General features: G+C 56.0%; 1 protein-coding gene across 10 annotated transcripts; it reads left to right on the top strand.

Annotated features, from left to right (window-relative positions):
- Window positions 1-309: 309 nt before the first annotated feature.
- On the top strand, window positions 310-11,332 carry LOC116239162 (SUN domain-containing protein 3-like). Of its 10 annotated transcripts, none has more exons than XM_090128750.1 (9): window positions 310-396; window positions 920-1,043; window positions 7,222-7,671; window positions 7,910-7,955; window positions 8,188-8,326; window positions 8,924-9,008; window positions 9,554-9,666; window positions 10,078-10,245; window positions 10,610-11,221. In XM_090128750.1, the coding sequence occupies exons 3-9, from the start codon at window positions 7,641-7,643 to the stop codon at window positions 10,871-10,873; spliced, it is 846 nt and encodes a 281-aa protein (XP_089984876.1). In that variant the 5' UTR covers window positions 310-396; window positions 920-1,043; window positions 7,222-7,640; the 3' UTR covers window positions 10,874-11,221. The 10 variants fall into 10 exon arrangements, 9 of the variants coding, with proteins under 9 accessions (XP_089984876.1, XP_089984878.1, XP_089984877.1 ...); XM_090128752.1 differs by having other exon boundaries at window positions 325-396; window positions 915-1,043; XM_090128751.1 differs by lacking the exon at window positions 310-396 and having other exon boundaries at window positions 408-1,043; window positions 7,222-7,358; window positions 7,441-7,671.
- Window positions 11,333-11,811: the final 479 nt, after the last annotated feature.

Below are 11,811 nucleotides of genomic sequence, written 5' to 3'. Positions count from 1 at the left end.
GGGGCGGGCACTCCGCGAGGGGTCCTTTCCCTCCGCCGTCGCGCCGTCATTGCGTCATCACTGCGCGCGTTCTGCATGGCCCCGGCCCGGCCGTCCGCGGCGCCGCCCCGCGCCCTGGGCCCGCTCCGCTTTTGGGGTCTCCGGGCGGCCGGGTCCCGGCTGGGGCTGCGGGAGGAGGAGAACGGGGACGTGGGGGACCGCAGCGAGGCCGAGCCCGCCCCGCCCCGCCCCGCCCCGCCCCGCTCCGCTCCGCTCCATGAGGGCCTTCCTGGAGAGCGGCGAGCGCGGGCTGGCGGCTGCCCACAGGTGCGGGAGCGGGGCGTCCGGGGCGAGCGGCAGGGCCCGGCCATGGCGCCGGGAAACTCCGAGGGCACCTTGACGGCGGCGGTAGTTCAGGTAGTTCAGCCCCACGCGGATCGCCTTCTCGGGGTCGTCGATGGGCGCCGACGGCCGCACTCCCGCCCGATGCAAACGGTGCCGGCCCAAGGCGGGGCGGGGCTGAGCGCGGGGCGATCACCTGCTGCTGCTGGCTGCGCTGCTGCCGGTACAAGCGGGCTTCTTGGCCGCCTGGGCGCACAGTTGGCTCACGTTCAGCTGAGCGTCGATCCACACCTCCAGATCCTTTTCCTCCACGCGGCGTTCTAGCCGCTCTGTCCCCAGCCTGCCGCCGTGCCTGGGGTTGTTGTGACCGAAGTGCGGGTGGTGGTGAACCTCGTGCCGTTGGCGTCAGCCATTGATCAGCCTGTCCGGACCCCTCTGCAGACTCTTCGTGTCCTTAGGCAGATTATAGGAGGATTATAGGAGCAAGAGCTGAAGGGCAGTGGGAGGGAGGGATGGAGGGAGGGAGGAAGCCCCATTGGGAGCCCGGGGACCGCGTGCTGTGGGTGTCGGCACAAAACTCCTCCATCTGTCAGCACAGGAGCTGCGGTTCTGGCTGCAGCAGCAGGAACTCAGCGCAGCTCTGCAGAGGGTGGTCCGGCAGCACGAGAAGATGATGGCCACGGAGTGCGAGAGCCTCAGCAGCATCTGCAGCCTGCGAGAAGGTGAGTGCAGCCGGGGAGAGGAAGGCGTGGGAGTCCTGGGGAGGGACACGCAATGGCAGCATTATTGGCAGGATCAGCTGCTTGCTCCTCCTCTCCTGACACCGTGCACTGGTTTCCTTTGAGAAGCACCCAGAAGCCAGACCCCATTGTCACATCTGTGGGGTTAAGATGTGGGATAAGTTCAGGTTGGATATCAGGAGAAACTTTTATACAGAAATGGTTGCTAAGCACTGGAATAGACTGCCCAGGGAGGTGGTTGAGTCGCCACCCCTGAATGTGTTTAAAAACCATTTGAATGTGATGCTCAGGGCCATGATTTAGAGGAGGGTTGTTAGTTAGGGTAGGGTGCTCAGGTCATGGTTGGACTCGGTGATCTTTAAGGTCTTTTCCAACCTGAGTGATTCTGTGATTCTCTGGGGACGCTGTGTGTTGGAGTGCTGTTCATTGCAGAGCAGCAGCACAGGGCAGGACTAGGGACTGGGAAGATGGGGGTGGTGAGGACAATGTGCGGCCGTGGATTCCTCGGGTGGTACCAGGAAACGCCTCCACGTGTTTGTAGCTGTGTGGAGGTGTGCGTGTCTCCTGCTGTAGCAGAGATGGAGGGGATGGCGCTGACTGAAGGGCGGTGACCGGAGGCAGCACGAAGGCGCCGCGAGGCGGCCGCAGTCAGTCCGGCCGCAGCACAGACAGACGGCGCTGCGGCTCCCCGTCGCACGTGAGGCGGCTCTCGTTCCTTCCGCGTGGGGGCGCGCGCTCTGATGACGTCACGCAACCGCCCATTGCGGGTGCCCTTCTGGCGCCGCGTCCCGCTCCCAGCACGGCGTGGCACCGTGCGCGTGTCGCCATGGAGCGCTCTGCCCTCGGGGCCTTTTTTTGTGCAGCGATCTGCTTGTTTAGTAGCCTTGCTTCCGCGTACACAGCAACCGAACGGTGAAACTGCATCAGAAAAACATCTGTCAGATGCAAAGCCGCTACTTGGTGCCCAAAGCAAATACAAAGTGGTTGGCCCTGCATTTCTGGCAAAGATTCGAGAAGAACGGAAACTGTTTTTTCTGATACCTGGGTCGTAGTTCGTCCACTGAGATGCACAGTTCCATGAAGGAGAGAATGAGCCTCTGTGTGGCCTAGGCAGCGCAGTGCCGTGATGTTCCAGACGTGTAAGAGTCATGTGCAGGGCGAGCACAGGCACTGCTGCTCTTGCACAAGGGCTGGGCTCACTGACAGCGGTTGTTTGCTTTCCTTTTTAACCTCAGCCAGGCTAGGGATAGAATAGGCATTTCTTACCCACTGATGCCTTTGTCTGCTTGTGCACTGCGTCCCTCTTTCATGCAGAGCTGCTGTTGTGCTGCAAGGCAGCTCTTGTTGGCTCAGAGCAGAGCAGACGGGCAGTGTGCTTGTGGGCATTCTGTAATGCTGTTCAGGCATTGGTCTCAGACTGGGAAATCATGTGCTTATCATCATGCTTTACAGTCACAATCACTTAACCAGCACCATGAAATGGTGGGGATGGTACGTTCTAAGAACTGTTTGCTAGAAAACTAGTGCTCTCTGGTTTTTATTGCAGTTGCCAGCTGCTGGTGAACCTGAACAATAAGAGATTGACCAAAAACTCAAGCGATAGTGAGTGTGCTTGTTTTCTGTACCATGCTGTGCCAGGCATTTGCTCTGATCAGCTAAATGCAAGGAGTGTAGGTAGAGCAGGAAGAGCACTGTCTGTCTTTTTATGAGTGCCTGTTTTCCAAAGCCTAGGTTCCATGTAGGTCAGCACTGTTTTGCTGTTGATCTTTGTTGGAACAGAGATGTATCGTAGAAGGCAGTATGATCCCACACAGATGGCACTGAGCAGGAGGCAGGAGAAACCTGTCTGTGAATGACCATTTTGAGCCAAACGCAGCACATTGTGGTGTTTTGTGGAAGCACAGGATGGTTGATATGGGAAGGGACCTCTGGGTCCATCTGTTCCAGCTCTGCTCCAACGGGCCACCAGAATTGGTGCCCAGGACCACATCCAGATGGGTTTGGAGATCTCCAGGAGACACCGCAGCCTCTCTGGGTCCCTGTGCCAGTGCTGAGTTGGGTGTCAAAAAGGGGGAATGGACTCCAGAGGTCAGGAAGGAGGGCATGGGAGGTACAGCAGACTCAAGGGGTCAGGAGGGGGTGGGGGAGTAAGGGAAGACAGGGGACCCTGGGGGGCAAACTGAGGGGACTGGGGGATGGTAGGAGACTTTACGGATCAGAATGGGGGAATTGGAGTGGGGGTACCTGGGGGCAGAAGACATGTAGGGGGGTGAGAAAGGGTACACAAGAGATCAGAGTGGGGGACCGAGGAAAGAACAGGGGGGAGGGGGTCGGACATGGGATCCTGTGGGTCAGAATGGGGAACAGGGGCAGACACTGATGGAGGAACTGAGGGGAGGGGAGAAGAGGGGTGGAAGAGGACTCCATCAATGAGAATGGGGGAATTGGAGGTGGGGGAGAGGAGGGAGAGTGAGGGAGTCAGACTTAGGGACTCGGGGGATTGTAGGCCACCCTTGGTGGGGGTGGAGGGAAGGCAGTGAAATATCTTGGGGGGGGGGGGGAGGGGAGAGGAGGGGGACACAGCCTGAAGCCTGAGTGGGGCTTGAGGGACAGTGGGGGGGTGAAGAGGAGTGTGGGGGAGAGAATGGAGAGCTCTCAGGGATCTCCTGGGGAGGTGGGGGAGCGACTGGGGGAGGGCAGAGCTCCAGGGATGGGATGCAACAGGCAGGCATCAAGATATTGCCCTCTACGCTCCCTCCAAGCTTACCTCTATGCAGGGATGAGCAGACGTCCAGAAACAGTTACCGAGTGTTGAGTGAGCAAGTGTTAGAAGTTAAATAATTAGCGATATATGCTTAACTAGCAAAAATTGATGTTTATCCAGTATTTGTATGTTTAGTTGAGCATCAGGAAGATTGTGATCCTGAAGTACTCAGACAGTGAAGAACCATGGGAGAAAGAGAGAAGTAATAGGGCATAAAAGATGTAAGGCTGCTTTCTGTGCACGCTTCTGCTTGTGGGATGCCCACCATTGCAATTGTGAATAAAATCTCCTTTATCAGAGATCCTGTCCTGATAAATTCTTTGGATATTTCCAACAATATGAACATCATAATCCTCAAAGGAAAAGGAGGGATTGATGTGGGGTGCTCTGTTTGGCAGCAGGGATTAGCACATCAGTTTAAGAACCAACGTATGAGTTTAGCAAAAGGAATCCATGAGTGGTAGTTCTGAAACCACTGCAGCGTTTCAGCTTTAGTGGGAGAACAGCCTCGTTTCTCCTCAATAACTTTGCATGGGGACGCAAATGAGTACTTCTCCCTTCTGCCTCCATGACTGTGCCTCATGAGAAGCACCGGAGTCCCAATAGAATACTTTTATCTTTTGCCTCAAAACATGTGAGGACGTTTTCCTCAGGTCCCACACTCTTAGGAAAAAGTGGCTCACTATGGCCTAATCAGCCGCTCTGCTCGGCAGCCAGTAACGTCTGAGTGCAAAAGCACAATGCGCTGATGGAACTGCATGTTAAGCTCTGCAAATTGCCACAGCACTGCATTCCTGCCAGGGCTGCTGTGTGTGTGTGCAGGGATAGGATTAGGAAAGCCAAGGCATGGGTGGAGGTGAACTTGGAGGGGGTTCTACAGGCACACAGGCAGGAGACAGCCAAGAGAGTGTTCTCCCTCTGATAAATGAGAATGGAGAACTGGCTTCCTGAGAAATGGAAAAAGCTGAGGTGCTCAATAAGTGCTTTGCCTCAGTCTTCCCTGCTGGTCAGGCTCCTCCCCATGCCTGCCAGACCCTGAAGCCCACAGTGCGAGTGAGAGGAGTGGATTCCGTCCCACTGTAACAGTGGAACAAGTCAGAGACCTTCTCATGAACTACTGAAAGTATGTAGGTCCACGGGACCGGATCCATCCCAAGGTTCTGAAAGAGATGGCTGATGTGGTTGCCAAGCCAGTCTCCATCGTGTTTGCAAAATCACGGCAGTCTGGTGAAGTCCCTGTTGACTGGAAAAAGGGAAACGTTACTCCCATTTTTAAGAAAGGGAGAAAGGAAGACCCAGGGAATCACAGGATAGTGAGCCTCACCTCTTTGCCTGGGAAGATCATGGAGCAGATCCTCCTAGAAGCTGTGTTAAGGCACATAGAAGACAAAGAGGTGATCCGACAGCCAGCATGGCTGCACCAAGGGCAGATCATGTCTGACCGATCTGGTGGCCTTTGATGATGGGGATCCCCATTTGGTGGATGGGGAAGGGGTGATGGATGTCATCTACCTGGACTTCTGCAAAGCCTTTGACATGATCACCACATCTTGCTCTCTGTTGGAGAGGTGTGGATTTGAAGGATGGACTGTTGGATGGATTAGGAATTGGCTGGCTGGACGCAGCCAAAGGGCTGTGATCAATGGTTCTGTGTCAGGGTGCAGGCCGGTCACAAGCGGTATCCCTCTGGGGTCAGTCTTTGGACCGCTGCTCTTCAACATCTTCATCAATGACAGACAATGGCATTGAGTGCATCCTCAGCAAATTTGTGGATGACACCAAGCCGAGCTCTGTGGTTGAAGTGGTAGAGGGAAGGGAAGCCATCCACAGGGTCCTGGACAGGCTGGAGAAGTGGGCCCATGAAAACCTAATGAGGTTCAGTAAGGCCAAGTGCAGGGTGCTGCACATGGGCCGGAGCAATCCAGGTATTTATACAAACTGGAGGAAGATCTCCTTGAGAGCAGCCCTGTAGAGAAGGACCTGGGGGTCCTGGTGGATGAGAGGCTGGACATGAGCCAGCAGTGTGCGCTTGCAGCCCGGAAGGCCAACTGTGTTCTGGGCTGCATTAAAAAAGGGGTGGCCAGCAGGGAGAGGGAGGCGATTGTCCCCCTCTACTTGGCTCTGGTGAGGCCCCATCTGCAGCACTGCGTCCAGGCCTGGGGCCCCCAGCACAGGAAGGACGTGGAGCTCTTGGAGCGGGTCCAGAGGAGGGCACTGAGATGGTCAGAGAGCTGGAGCACCTCTCCTATGAGGAAATGCTGAGGGAACTTGAGGGCTTGTTTAGCTTGGAGAAGAGAAGGCTCCAGGGAGACCTCATTGTGGCCTTCCAGTACTTGAAGGGAGCGTATAAACGGGAGGGGGAATGGCTGTTTACGAGGGTGGGTAGTGATAGGACAAGGGGGAATGGTTTTAAAGTGAGACAGGGAAGGTTTAGGTTGGATATTAGGAGGAAGTTTTTCACACAGAGGGTGGTGATGCACTGGAACAGGTTGCCCAAGGAGGTTGTGGATGCCCCATCCCCAGAGGCATTCAAGGCCAGGCTGGATGTGGCTCTGGGCAGCCTGGTCTGCTGGTTGGTGACCCTGTACATAGCAGGGGGTTGGAACTCGATTGTGTCCTTTTCAACCCAGGCCATTCTGTGAGTAGGTGACTTTCACAGCCCCTGCCAGAAGCACTCAGCCTCTCCACACCCAGGAGGGAGCAGCTGTACAATAGCACAGACATCCTCGCCGGGGCATCCAGAGAAGCTCTTCTCTGTGCTCGGAGGTGTTTCGGGGAATTTCAGCTGGGCTCAAACCCACGGGGTCTGTCCCCCCTGGGCATGCCCTGTGAAGTCAGAAAAGGCATCATTTGGCATTCACAACTGTGAGCTGTTATGACATTAGAACCTACTGTCCTACTTAGCCGGAGAGGTGTGCAGCAGTGCAGTCCTGCGAGGATTGCAGAGCAGGCAAGTGGGGAAGAGGTGCTCGTGTCCTGAGAGGAGAGCGAGCTGTTCCCTGTGTCTGTGAGAGGAGTGAAGGTGCCAAAATGCTGGCCCAACTGGGCAGGTGGGTGCAGCTGGACCCAGAATGTGGGGAGGGGAAGACAGAAGCACTGTATGCTGCCAGGCTTTCTCCAGCTGGGTGGCCCTAAATCCCCTTCCATGGGCACAGCCCTGCTCCTTCTCTGGGGAGAGCCAGATGGGGCTGGGCTGCTGCTCCTGTGGCACAGCAGAGCCCTTCGCTCTCATGTGTACCACGGGTGCTATGGCACTGGCTGGCTCTTGCTAAAGGGCCCTGGGAATTACATCTCTGCTGGGCAGAGGAACATGGTGGCAGCCGTCTGCTAAAAGGATCCCAGAAGATCGTGTCCCAGTGCTGGGCCTTGATAACCACTGTCTGATCTCTCCCTTAGCCAACACGCTGCCAAAGAGAGGGGAAGGAGGACTCCCATCCTGCTTCTAGCAGTCCTTTCTGGTGACTGTTCCCCAGCCAAAGCCATCCCAGCAGAGCGGGAGAGCAGGACTGTCCCACATGGCATGTCCCCGCTAGGTCTGGAGGAGGAAAATGGGGCTGTGGGGCTCAGAGCAGTCTGAGCAAACTAATGGTCTCTCCCTACTGATGTCCCCCACAGCTGGAGCCTTCCTCTGGATTTTGGCTTGGTGAAATGACATCCCGCGGGTCAGTGCCATGGTGTGCAGCAAAGGCCAAGCTCTGCTCTTCTGCCTCTGTGGAGACAGGGAGGTTGGTCACCGGCGGGCCCTCGAGCCAGGCTGGGGGGCACCTTGGCAGTAGGATGGGCTTCGGTGTGGAAGCATCTTCCCAGTGCCCAGCATGGAGCTCGGGCTGAAGGAAGCAGCGTGTGGTAAGAAGGGACCTTTGCCCATCTGTGGCACTGGGGAGTCTGGAGGGGATGGGAAAGCAAACAATGAAGCAGCAGATGCTCTGCAGCACAGGGAAGGCTTAAGAGCCTGACTTCGGGCAGAGTCCTCTGCAAACTGTTGGGAAGCAGCAGGAAATTCTGCCAGCGGTTCCCTGGGAAGCTCCTTTGGAAGCTCTGGCCATGCTCCTTGTGCATCCCATTGAATGCCTTTCTCTTCCAGATGGCATCAGCAGGACCTTTTGGGAGCATGAGCTCCTGTCTCTGGGGTAAGAACACTTCCTTGCCCTGCACCTGGCTCTTTGCACGCCTTTGCCTCGTGCCCATGGCTCCAGCCTTTCCCATCTGTATGGTGGAAGGCAGCCCTTGGCAAAGTGAAGGAATAAAAGGGGCTGGGGGATAAGGAAGGGCACAACCCCTCAGAATCCTTCACCTCATGGCACTGGAGCTCTGACCTGCGAGTTGGACAGTGCTGGAAACTCACTTTGCCTTTGCCTTCAGGAACTCACTGGTTTGGCTGGAGGGGAAGAGGCAGGAGCTGAACGTGAAAACTACTCAGGTGTCAGCCAGGAAGGACCTCATTCTCCAATCAGTGTTTGATGTCCTCAGAGAGAATGGGGTCCACGGATTGAAGAGAGAGGTAATGGTTCTGCTCCCTCCTGTTTCCTCTCAGCCCATTCCAGAGACAGCTCTGTGCTCTGGCTGCCCACCCCACACTTGGCTCTGAGGCTCAGCCTCTCTTGTGTTTTGGAGCTGCTCTGCTCCTCTCTGAGAGCTGCTGCTGGTGCTAGCTGCACAGTACAGCTGGGATCAGGGTGCTCTGTGCAGCGCTCTGAATTCCCCCTGGGCTGGGCCTTAGCCAGGCACCTGCTGGGTTTGGCTTGGAGGCTGGACATCATCCTTTCCAAGAGACTTGCAGTCAGGCTTCTTAGCTGGAAGGGCCGTTCTCCAGGCCAGCTGCAACTGGAGAACTGCAGGGCCTGGCTGGCTCAGAGCATGATCTGACTGCCTGTCCAGGCTGTTCTGGAGATGGCACAAGGCTGGCAGCAAGGGGGTCAGGCAGAGCCCAAAGCCGATCTTTGCTGTGTCTCTGGAGTCCAGTGGCTCATCAGGACACACTTTCTGGAAGATCTTGCTGGATTTCTGGAAAGACATGGAGCCCTCCCTTAGCTGGTCACACTGATCTCCTCCAGTGTTTGTGCTCACTGCTGTCTCTCCATTCCCTATTTGTTGCCAGGAAATTCTGCAGTTGACACAGCATGCAATTGAGAAAGTCATGGAAAACAGTGTCTGGATGCCCAACTGGGCTCTGGAAACCATAGGTATGTAAACAGACAGCTTCACTACCCTCAGCTTTGCGTCTGGCACTCTCCAAAGCCTGCCAAGCGCTGCTTTCTGTTACAGTTATCTCATAGAGCTTTAGAATGGCTGAGGTCTGAAGGGACCTTACAGACCATCCCAGACCAACTCCCTGCCATTGACAGGGCTGCCATCCTTTCCATCAGGATGCTCAGGGCCCCATCCAGCCTGGTCTCCAGTACTTCCAGGAATGAGGCACCCATGGCTTCTCTGGGCAGCACATTGCAGGGCTTCACTGCCCACTGTGGGTCAAGAATTTCCTCCTGACATCCCATCTACATCTCCACCCTCTGAGAATGTAAAAAGCCTTCACCTGTGTTCCTAGGGCTGACTGGCTCCTTTCCTCAGGTGCTCAATCAGTGGCTTAGGCTGGGACTCAATAGTGCCCATACACAGCAGGAGGGATTTTGCACCCCTGAGCCCCACCAAGAGCTTCAGGGAATGAGAATTCACTCCTTCAGCTTGTCTCTGGGCTGTCCTAGTTCACATCTTTCCATCTTTATTTCAGGTGCCACTGTTGATGCAGAGAGGACATCCAAGAGCTGTGGTGGGAAAGGCTGGAAGAACCATTGGCTTTCTCCACTCTTTTCCACCACAAAGCCTCCCAAGACACTCTTGCAGGTATGCCAGGAGAAATGGTGACTGTGGGTTCACTGCCTTGCCTTCTAGCTGCAGGAGCAAGTGCACAACAATTTCCTTTGGCCCAGCTGCACTGCTTAGCCCACATTCTTCCCATTGTTAACAGCAATGTTGGGAGGGTGATGGGGTGACAGGTGCTGGGGAGGGCTGCCCTGCCAGCTCTGGGCAAGCAGAGAAAGGCAACTGACTCCAGACCTGTTGTCCATACCTTTGCATATTTCCCCCCTGTCCCTTGACTAGTGTTTCATTACTGACTCCTCATCCCCTGGCTCCTCGCTCCATTATGAGGAGAACAGCAGCCCACAGAAAAGGCAAGCTCTGTGCTTCTTGCCCAACAGCCATCTCTGGCAGCTCTTTGCCTCACCGCTGACAGACGCGTCTTTCTCATTTCAGCACGATATTTCTCCTGGCAACTGCTGGGCTTTCCAAGGATCTCGGGGCCACGTGGTCATCCGGCTGCCGGAGAAAATACGTCCCATGGCGTTCACCATCTGGCACATCTCCAAGGCGGTCTCTCCCTCGGGGGAAGTCAGCAGTGCCCCCAAAGACTTTGCTGTCTTGGTAAGTCTCTCCTGCTGCTTCTTCTGGAGCACTCCAAGGAAAAGCTTTGCCATAGAGCCCCATGAGACCCTATAGTGGTGGGAGCTCCCTGAGAGCTGTGATGGGCTGCTGCAGAGCATGGCATCCTGCCCAAGAGCACAGAGACCCTTGGGATGGTTACACGTCTCTGGAGGTCTCTGCTGCTCTTCATGGCCAAGCAGCTAGGAGCAATTGCTGCACGTGCCCTGACTAAGGTTCACCCTCCTTTGTGCTCCAATCCCACCAGAGCTGAGGGGGGGGAGGAAGGGCTCCTGCCTTCAGCCTCAGCATGTTCTTTTTTGCACAGCCTGCCTAAGTATGACCGCTGTCATCTCTTGTCTTTGAGGGAGTGGATGAGGCCGAAGGTGAAACTCTCCTGGGGTTATTTGTTTATGACGTGTACAGAGAGATCGCCCAGGCCTTCCACGTGCAGGTATGGCAAGTGCATGCGGCAGGCTGCCAGGGAGGAAGGCCGGGCTGCCTGCTAGTCCTGGGACAAAAGGGTTTGCCTGATCAGCCGGGCCTTCCTCTGCTCTCCAACGTGGCCGACTCCTGCGGGGCAGACAGACAAGGTAGCCGTCCCACCTTTGGTAGCAATTCTTCCTGCTAGAGCAGAGAGAGCAGCAGCGGGAAGGCAGTGCAGGAGGGAAACTGTCCGACCCCTGCGGGTGTGGAGGGACGATTGCTGGTGGGAGGGAGGAGTGCAGCTGCCTTCCCCCATCAGCAGCGCCATCCTGGCATCCCACGGCAGCCCAAGGAACGGAGCAGAGCAAGCCACGGTTCGGCAGCTGGCAAAGGGAGCTGTGCAGATGTGCCGTGGCTCTTCCCATGTGCATCATGAAGCCTCTCCTATTTGTGTTGTCAGGAGGAGCCCTGCAAAGCCTTCGGCCGTGTCAAATTGGAGGTGCGGAGCAACTGGAGAAACGCAGAACATACCTGCGTGTACTGAGTGGAAATTCACAGGACTTGATACAAGACAGCAGAGATTTTTAGAAGGGAATAATTAAAATAAAATGTTGATGGCTTTCTGCCCGTGTTGAGGTTGATCACTGGAGCGGCGCGTTGGGGCTGGGGGAGGGCGGAGCTGCAGGGCTGAGTTGGGCGAGCACCCCAGCGAACTGTGACGTTGGAAGGGATGCCATTCAGAGGGACCTCGAGAGGCTAGAAAGGTGGGCCCGGGTGAACCTGATGAGGTTCAACATGGCAAAGTGCAGAGTTCTGCACTTGGGCCGGAGGAATCCCAGGCATTCATACAGACTGGAAGGAGAGGTCCTTGAGATCAGCCCTGTGGAGAAGGACCTGGGGGTCCTGATAGATGAAAACCTTAACATGAGCCAGCAGTGTGCCCTTGTGGCTCGGAAGGCAAATGGGATCCTGGGCTCCATCAGAAGAGGGGTGGCCAGCAGGGACAGGGAGGTGATTGTTCCCCTCTACTCTGCTCTTGTGAGGCCCCATCTGGAATACTGCGTCCAGGTCTGGAGCCCCCAGTACAAAAAAGACAGGGAGCTGTTGGAGAGGGTCCAGAGGAGTGCCATGAAGATGATCAGG

The sequence above is a fragment of the Phasianus colchicus genome, chromosome 34, assembly GCF_987193195.1.
Source record: "Phasianus colchicus chromosome 34, bPhaCol1.hap1.1, whole genome shotgun sequence".
In the NCBI taxonomy this organism is placed as follows: domain Eukaryota; kingdom Metazoa; phylum Chordata; class Aves; order Galliformes; family Phasianidae; genus Phasianus; species Phasianus colchicus.
The sequence above is the reverse complement of the archived record's forward strand: the minus strand, read 5'-3'. Positions and strand labels throughout refer to the sequence as shown.

What these genes read in the sequence shown, in the direction of transcription:
- LOC116239162 (XM_090128748.1), top strand. Translation starts at nt 7,870, where the DNA reads ATGCTCCTTGTGCATCCCATTGAATGCCTTTCTCTTCCAGATGGCATC. An exon ending in TCCACGGATTGAAGAGAGAG is followed by an intron (nt 8,327 to 8,923) that starts GTAATGGTTCTG and finishes ATTTGTTGCCAG; the next exon opens with GAAATTCTGCAGTTGACACA. An exon ending in CTGGGCTCTGGAAACCATAG is followed by an intron (nt 9,009 to 9,553) that starts GTATGTAAACAG and finishes TCTTTATTTCAG; the next exon opens with GTGCCACTGTTGATGCAGAG.